An 8,337-nucleotide genomic window follows, 5' to 3' on the forward strand; every position below is an offset into this window, starting at 1 on the left:
CTGGCGCTGCCCAGGCTCCCCAGGGAATGGGCACGGCCCCGAGGGTGCCAGAGCTCCAGGAGCGTTTGGACAATGCTCTCAGGCACAGGGTGGCATTCTTGGCGTGTCTGTGCAGGGCCAGGAGCTGGTCTCCATGGTCCTTGTGGGTCCATTCCCACTCAGGGTGTTCTAGGATTCAGTGGTCTCCATCGGACACCGGGTCCACTGGGGCCACTGTGGCTGGAGAGCACAAGGTGGCATTTGGGACCTGGCACTGCAGAGCTGGACACAGGGAGCACAGACATGCCATCAGCTCAGGGGCACAATGGAGGTGCTGCTGTCAGCCCCCCAGCCCGGGACAGCCACACCACGCCCCAGTGCCAGGCCTGGTGCCTCGCAGCTGGCCGTGTCCCGGGGCTGCAGCCATGTAAGGCAATGCCAGCAGGTCACCGCAGCCCGGCGGGTCCCCGCGCTCCTGCTCGGCGGTGACAGCGAGCCAGCTCCCAGCTGCTGGATTCCTGAGCAGCCAGCAGGAGTGGGGCGGTCCCCCTGTGCCCAGAGCATGTCCTGCTCCCAGCACACCACCCCAGGCGGGTCAGGGCTCAGCACTCGCTCAGTGACAGTCTAGGATGGGGACATAATGGGATAAATAAATAAACAACAGGAGATTAAACAAACAAACTATGCCAGGCACACTGTCTGGGAGCAGAACCTGGTGCACCGGGAGCCATGCTGGTGTGGGAAGGGTTAGGGGAAGCTGGGTTGTTCCAGGGAATATTCCCTGCAGTTCCTGCAGCCCCAAGCCAGGCTGGTTTCTGTGACAGCCTGTCCTTTGTCCTGCTCTTGTGGGGCCATTTGCGGGCCTCTCAGGGTGGAAACCTGCTCGTGTTCCACATTGAGCCACAGCCTAAGGATCCGAGCTTGCCCAATGCTGCCAGCACAGGGCTTGCTTCATCCACCCAGCTGCCCTTTCCCCAGGAATCGGCCGCTGCCGAGCCCCTGGAGCCGGGCAAGGAAGGCACAGGAACAGGCTCCCCAGGGCCTGGCCCTGGCACAGCTCAAGGAGCGTTTGGACAATGCTCCCAGGAATACAGTGGGATTGTTGGGGTGTCCCGTGCAGGGCCCAGAGTTGGCCTCGATCCTTGTGGGTCCCTTCCAGGCGGGGATACTCCACGATTCTATCCCTATTCCAAGGCGGCAGTGTGGGACCAAGGTGGGAGCAGGAGCGGGGCCCAGGTGCCCCGGCCAAGGCCCCTTTCCCATGGGGCTGGGGGGCCGCGGGGAGGCTGCAGAAAGCCGGCATCACGTAGCGAGCAGCACCGGGGCCACCGTCCCCTCACCGGCCGGGCAGGGGCCGCAGGCTGGCGGCCGGGGGCGGCGGGGCCGGGCCGGGGGCAGCGGGGCCGGGGGCAGCGGGGCCGGGCCGAGGGCAGCGGGGGCAGCGGGGCCGGGCCGAGGGCAGCGGGGCCGGGGGCTGCGGGGCCGGGCCGACGGCAGCGGGGCCGAGGGCAGCAGGAGCGGCGGGGCCGGGCGGGGAGCAGCAGGGCCGGGCCGGGGGCAGCGGGGGCAGCGGGGCCAGGCCGGACCCAGCGCGGCCCCGATGGCGGCGGCGCCACGGTAGCGGCGGGCGGTAGCGCCCCCTGGCGGCGACCGCGGCCGTCACCCACACTCCAGGACCGGGCGGTGCCTGGCGGTCACGTGACTCCAGGCAGCGTCGCGGCGCTGGCGCGCGGTGCCCTCTGGGATTTGTAGTCCGGGCGGGCGGGCGGGGCGCGGGCGGAGGCGCGGCGGGGACTGCGTGTCCCGTGGTGCCCCGCGGTGTCCCGGGTGTCCCTTGCTGCCGCGGCGGACGGAGCGGCCGGGCCGGGCCGGGCCGCGCCGGGCGGACACGATGTCGCGGCAGGGCGGGCGCGGCACCGAGAGCAAGAAAATGGTAACGGCGGGGCCGGCGCGGCGAGCGCATGGCGTGGGGCACCCGGGGAACCGGCCCGCGGCGGGGGTGATCGGGCCCGGGCCGCAGCGCCCGGTGCGGCGGGGCCGGGCAGCCGGCAGCGGCACCGGGAGCTCTCGCTGATGGGAAGCTCGCACCCAAAACGCTTCCCTGGCGTGTCTCGCTTCCCCTCTCCCGCTCACACCGCGTTATCAGCCCGGCTGAGCGGGAGCTGAGAGATGGAGCCCAAAGCTGCGGAGCTGAGCTCCGATTCCGGGTCAAAGCAGGTCGAATGCATTAATTTTTAATGCAAAATAAGTAATAAAAAAATAAAACCTGGGGTCTTCTCCCTCTTTGGCCGCGAGGAGGGGTTGGGTCGGGCTTAGCTGCCCCCTCCTGCCTCTCCACACCCCAGGGGATTATTTTCTATGGATTCAGCTCCTGAAATACAACGATTTTGTAAAGAATTGTGTTAATTCACCGGAGTTCTTGCACTTCTGTAGCCATAAAACAAATGCATAGTGTGGAGAGTGTCAAATAAAAATACTGGGAAAGCTTTGGGCACTTCAATTACATCAAATGGGCTGAAAACGGGAAAAAAAATTGTCTAAATCTGAATTTAGGAGTTTGCCTTATTGTAACAGCTTAAGTTGCCTTTAATAACAAGATGTCAGCAAAAAGCGAGATCAGCTCTGGGTGTGCTGGGGCTGATGGTGGCAGGTGACACTGCCGCGGCCTCACACAGTGACAGCGCCTCAGGCTGGGGACAGCTGGATTCCCTCCATCCATCCCCATCCCCTCTGCACCTCTGTCTGTACTGAAACAGCTGAAACCCTTGAAACCAACACTACTGCCTGTTCTGCATGTCTGTTAAATTCTCTGCCAAGTCTCCGATTCCAGCTGAGCCAAAGGAACTTCCCCCTTGTCCTTCCAGTGATGTGAATTGCCCAGCCTTTAGTTTTCCGAGGGGAAAGCAAATTTTTAAGTAAAACCCCCAAAGAACGTGTCAGTTCTTTAGATCCAAAGTGGGGCAACAGCTCCAAGCAGCCCCTCTGGTTGTTTTCATGCCTGAAGCCTTTTGTCCTTGTGGATGGCAATTCCAGAATCCCTGACTGGTTTGGATTGGAAGGGGGTTTAAAATTCATCCCATTCCATCCCCTGCCGTGGCAGGGATATCTTCCACTGTCCCAGGCTGCTCCAAGCCCTGTCCAGCCTGGCCTTGGGCACTGCCAGGGATCCAGGGGCAGCCCCAGCTGCTCTGGGCACCCTGTGCCAGGGCCTGCCCACCCTCACAGGGAAGAATTTTTTCCTAATCCAGGAACAAGACAAGGTGGAAATCCCTGTGCCCTCCAAACCCCCAATTTCTGTTTGTTTGGGGGTGTTTCCTCTGTGTGTTTGTGGTGGCTTTGTGTGAACTGACGGTGATCTGTGTTGTCACTTAACTCTGATCTTGTCTCTTTTCCCTCCCTGCCTGCTGCTGCTTTCATTCTCTAGTATTGGTATTTGCCATTCATTTCACCTTCTGCCTCTCTGCAGCTCATGGTAGGTGACAGATCCCAGGTCAGCCCCTGTGATCCCTCTGCATGCCAAAACTGACAGCAGAAACCGGTGCTGGGGGTTTGTTTGCTCCCCTGAACACTTCCTTTGGCAGAGTTCTGCTCTGCAGCCTGTAATGACCTCATTAATCCCTGGTCTGGCTTAACGGCTCCCAAAAAATGCTCTTTGACATCATTTGAGGGTGAGGATTGAAGGTGGTGGCTGGGAGAGGAGAATTTTCCCCTTTTTTTTGCAAATTTTCCGCAAATCTGGCAGTTGTGCACAGAAAACATGAGTGACTTTGGTCCTGGGCACTCCCAGGACGTGCACAGCACCTGAGAGCTGAGCTGGCCTGGGCTTGGCCTCCCTGAGCCCGTTGTGGGTCTGAGGAGCTGATTTCAATCTGTGAAGCAAATTCTGTGCCTGGATGACTTTCTAGGACCAGATGAGTCCTTTTTCTTGGTACAGGATTTTGTAAATCCCTGAGTGAGGGAGCATTTTGGGCCTGTTGAAAGGGCCAGAGCTGGAGCCTGATGGGCACTGCCCACTTGTAACATGTTCATGAAACAGAGGGAAGAGTTTGAGTCAGATCTCAGCTCTAGGCCAGTGCTTGAGGTAAATTCAGGGCCCTGGCACAGCACCTCCAGCTATCCAGGAGGTGTTGGTGTCTTTCCCAAAATCCCAGAGTAGTTTGGGTTGAAAGGGATCTTAAAACTCATCCAGTTCCACCCCCTGCCAAGGACAGGGGCACCTTCTAATTGACCAGGTTCCTCCAAGCCCCATTCCAAGGAGGTTGAAGTTGTTGCCAGAACTGGAGCTGGGATCTCTCCTTATGAAACTGGAGCTGGGATCTCTCCTTTTTAAACTAGAACTGAGATCTCTCTTTATTAAACTGGAGCTGAGATCTCTCCTTTTTAAACTAGAACTGAGATCTCTCTTAATCAAACTGGAGCTGGGATCTCTCCTTTTGAAACTGGAGCTGGGATTTCTCTTAATCAAACTGGAGCTGGGATCTCTCCTTATGAAACTGGAGTTGGGATCTCTCCTTTTTAAACTGGAGCTGGGATCTCTCCTTTTTAAACTAGAACTGAGATCTCTCCTTATTAAACTGGAGCTGGGATCTCTCTTAATCAAACTGGAGCTGGGATCTCTCATTAAGCAGCAGATTCCTTTGAGACAGCAGGTCCCTGTTCCCCTCTCCGTGCCGAGGGTGGCGGCGCTGGACTCGGAGGCAGCAGAGCCTGGGCAGGTTCTGTTGGTGAATTTTCTTTTCCTGTGCACAGAACTCGGAGCTGTTCACGCTGACCTACGGTGCCCTGGTGACCCAGCTGTGCAAGGACTACGAGAATGACGATGATGTCAACAAGCAGCTGGACAAAATGTGAGTGCGTGCACAGGTGGCAGTGGATCTGCTGTGCTGGAGCTGTGTGGGGCTGGGATCACAGCAGGGATCACAGCAGGGATCACAGCAGGGATTGGTGCCTCAGGTTTAGCTTTTATGTTTTTCAGGTTCTGTGCTGCTTTAGTGTGTAGTTCTGAGCTTCATATGAGGGGATGGTGAGCTCTCTGCACAGAGCAGGGAGACAAAACAATTCCTGCTCCAGCTGGGGACCAAGGACAAATGATCCAAATCTCAGCCCCAAGAGCACAAACAACGTGGGCTGGAGAGAGAAAAACAAGAAGGATGGGACTGCATGGGCTAAAGCTGGAATTGGAGAATTAACTCCAATATGCAAATGGAGCAGAACTTGTAAAAGTGAGGCACCTCATGACCAGTCATCTGCTTTTTGTGACCATTTTGGCTCTTCTTGGGTGCAGCCCTGGCTGGGCTCTTGTGCTGCCCAAGGTGGATCCATTGAGGCCTCCTAATAAATCCCTCCTTTATTCTTTAGCTCTGTCCAGCCTCTGCTCTAGGGCAGCCTTCACCAGGCATCAGGATCCCAGCAGGGATCACAGCCACATCCCTATCCCTGTGTGCTGCTCCAGGAGCAAAACCCTGGCAGGCTGAAGTTTTTTAACACTGACATTTCTCAGATTAGACTTTGCTTCTTCGCTCTCCTCTTTTATAAATGTTTGTTGTCTTTCTGAAGCTGTTGCTCTGGTCCCTTCCCAGGGGTTACAACATCGGTGTCCGGCTCATCGAGGACTTCCTGGCCCGTTCCAATGTTGGGAGGTGCCACGATTTCCGTGAAACTGCAGATGTTATAGCAAAGGTAATGTCCAAGCACTGCTTTGTCAGGTTATTTTTTGGGTTTTGCATGTGAGGATGGAATATTTGCATCTCACAAGACTGTTCTGAGAGTTTGATGAAGATTTTGGGGAGGGAAAAAAAAAAAAAAGCTTTAGCCCAAGTACTGCTGGCTGGTGGGAACTGGAGGAAAGGAGACGTGTTTGCAAACCCCTTGAGTAATTTTACAAAATCAAAGCTGTGCTGTTGCCTCACCTGTTCTTGTTCCTCCTGTTTGCCACAACAGATTGCATTTAAAATGTACCTGGGCATCACTCCGAGCATCACCAACTGGAGTCCTGGGGGCGACGAGTTCTCCCTGATCTTGGAAAACAACCCCTTGGTGGACTTTGTGGAGCTCCCTGACAACCACTCAACCCTCATCTACTCCAACCTGCTCTGTGGGGTGCTGCGAGGTGCCCTGGAGATGGTGAGCCACATCTCCCTTCCCTTGGGATGGGTGTATGGACAGCCAGGTGTCAGCAGACACTTGAGTTCTGGTCTGTGGTTGTGACTTCTGGGTTTGCTTTGGACTTGAAACGCATTCCCAGGAGAAGGGCAGAGCTGCAGGAGCACCTGGCTGCTGTCATGTGTGGCAGCTGAGGCCCAGAGGTAGTTCCTGAGCCCCTTTAGCTCATGATCCAAGTTCAAGCACATCTCCCTGAGTTTGCATGAAGCTCCAAAATCCTCACTCAGCAGCTGCTGTGAGCCCTAGCTGGGAATTGGGGACAGGAGAACAGCTGTGTCTCAAATACAGGACTATGGAGAGCCCTGTATGCCATGTCATGCCCTTAGAGCCCTTAAGCTGGTGCTCCTGGATCATTCAGTCCCTGGAGAAGCTGCTGTGAAGAGGGAGTTGCCAGCTCCTCTCTGCTCTTCCCTCTCTTAGGTGCAGATGGCTGTCGATGTGAAGTTTGTCCAGGACACCCTGAAGGGCGACAGCGTCACAGAAATAAGGATGAAATTTATCAGGAGGATTGAAGACAACCTTCCAGCTGGGGAAGAATGAACCACAGCCCCATCTCCCTGGGGACTGGAGGGACCAGCTGGGTTTGGCTGTTAGCTTTCCTCACAGATCCCAGGGATCTCCTGCCCCTGCACACTCAGACTGACTCACTGACTGTCTCAGATGTTGTTTTCTTCTTCTCTCACTTCCATCCTCTGTAGAAGATGATTGTCTGGTTGCTGTTTATTTCCCAGGTTCGTTCTGAAGCTTTTTCATCAGGTGATGTTTTTTTTCCTCCCCCTGGGGGCTTCCTAAGCTCCGTTTCCAATTGTGACCTGGGCTGTGTGAGAACTGCTCAGACTCCAGGAGAGCTCCTGTCTCTTCACATCTGCATCGGTGTCAGAGGGCCAGAATTGGAGACCAAGCTACAAGAGCCCACAGATTCCCTGCTAAACCCTGTCCTTCCTTAAATGAGGTGTTTAAAATCCATTTGGAGATGTGTGTAGTGTTTCTGTAGATCTAACTGGCTTCCTGCACTTGATTCTGAAGTCACTGGCAAATGCAAGCTTGGTCCAAAGGGGTGGCTGGGGAGAGCTGCTGGCACCAGGGCAGGGGCTGCTCTGCTCAGGGGGCCGTGGCACCTCAGAAATCTGAGAGTCCCATGGCCTTTCCACTGTCCCTTCCCTCAAGGTGAGAAGCCTCACCTCGGGAGGGGAGGAGGTCAAACTGCAGTGGAGCAGTAGGAGCTATTTTACATGGAGAAAGAGCGGCTAAAATGGCGTGGCTGCTCCACAGTGGGCACAGCCCAGGGCTGCAGGAGGGGTCATGGAGTGAGGACCAAACTCAGGCTGAGGCCTGGGAGGTGTTAAAGACGTTTCAGGCTCTGTTCTGATGTTGGGGGATGTAAAGGCTGCGTGGTGAGAGGGCAGTGCTGGGGTTTGTTCTCTCACTGGTGTTCAGGCTGCAGTAGAATTTCCCAGTTAATTGACCTGTGGCACTTGCTGCTCTCAAAAATAAATACATAAAGAAGTATTAGATAACAAAAAGCAAGAGATTGGAGCATCAGCTTCCTCTGCCACTCGGAGCTAGAGAACACAGGCAAGCATTGGGTTCCCAAATCACTTTACACAGCATGAAGGCACAGCCCCTCGAGGTCTTTGTGAGCTCCAGAATTTGTGTTGGTTGATGCCTGAATGTGAGGTGAGAGGGAGCAACCCACTGCTTGTGCTGCTCTTTTTTGGCTTTTCTGGGGGAATGTTGGGTCATCTGGCACTGGATGGCTCTCCCTGTCCCTTTTTTGCCCCAAAGAGTCCCTTTGGATGCCCCGTGTGACATGTGCCCTGTGAAGGGACAGCAAGTGGCTGTAAGAACAGAGGCATGGTGGTGGCCCAGCAGTGGCAGGTGGGTGTTGGTGGCAGAGGTGCCACATGGTCAAATTGCAGAGCTCAAAACCATCCCTTATTTCTCATTGTTGACCATTCCAAGTCACTTTAAAGCTGCATTTTAGGAGCTATTGCATTAAAAGAATCGTGGTGTCAATTCTTTGGTCTCCTCTTCCTGTGTTCTGGTGGCAGGTGCTGGCAGGGTGACTGTGGTGACAGGGTGCCCAGGGCTGGCAGGGTGACAGCAGCACTGCCCCAAAAATTCCTGGCTGCCAGCGGGCCTGGAAGCTGCTGCCTGGAGGAACCTGCCCAGCATTCCACACATGGAGGGACTGGG

General features: G+C 55.8%; 1 protein-coding gene across 2 annotated transcripts; it reads left to right on the top strand.

The window, feature by feature from the left end:
• Positions 1-1,756: 1,756 nt before the first annotated feature.
• On the top strand, positions 1,757-8,157 carry TRAPPC3 (trafficking protein particle complex 3). 2 transcript variants are annotated; one of them, XM_038161014.1, is made up of 6 exons: positions 1,806-1,912; positions 3,404-3,451; positions 4,729-4,826; positions 5,559-5,658; positions 5,920-6,102; positions 6,562-8,157. In XM_038161014.1, exons 1-6 carry the CDS (start codon positions 1,871-1,873, stop codon positions 6,679-6,681), a joined length of 591 nt encoding a protein of 196 aa, XP_038016942.1. In that variant the 5' UTR covers positions 1,806-1,870; the 3' UTR covers positions 6,682-8,157. The 2 variants fall into 2 exon arrangements, with proteins under 2 accessions (XP_038016944.1, XP_038016942.1); XM_038161016.1 differs by lacking the exon at positions 3,404-3,451 and having other exon boundaries at positions 1,757-1,912.
• The last annotated feature ends 180 nt before the right edge of the window (positions 8,158-8,337 follow it).

The sequence above is a fragment of the Motacilla alba genome, chromosome 23 (genome assembly GCF_015832195.1).
Source record: "Motacilla alba alba isolate MOTALB_02 chromosome 23, Motacilla_alba_V1.0_pri, whole genome shotgun sequence".
In the NCBI taxonomy this organism is placed as follows: Eukaryota; Metazoa; Chordata; class Aves; order Passeriformes; family Motacillidae; genus Motacilla; species Motacilla alba.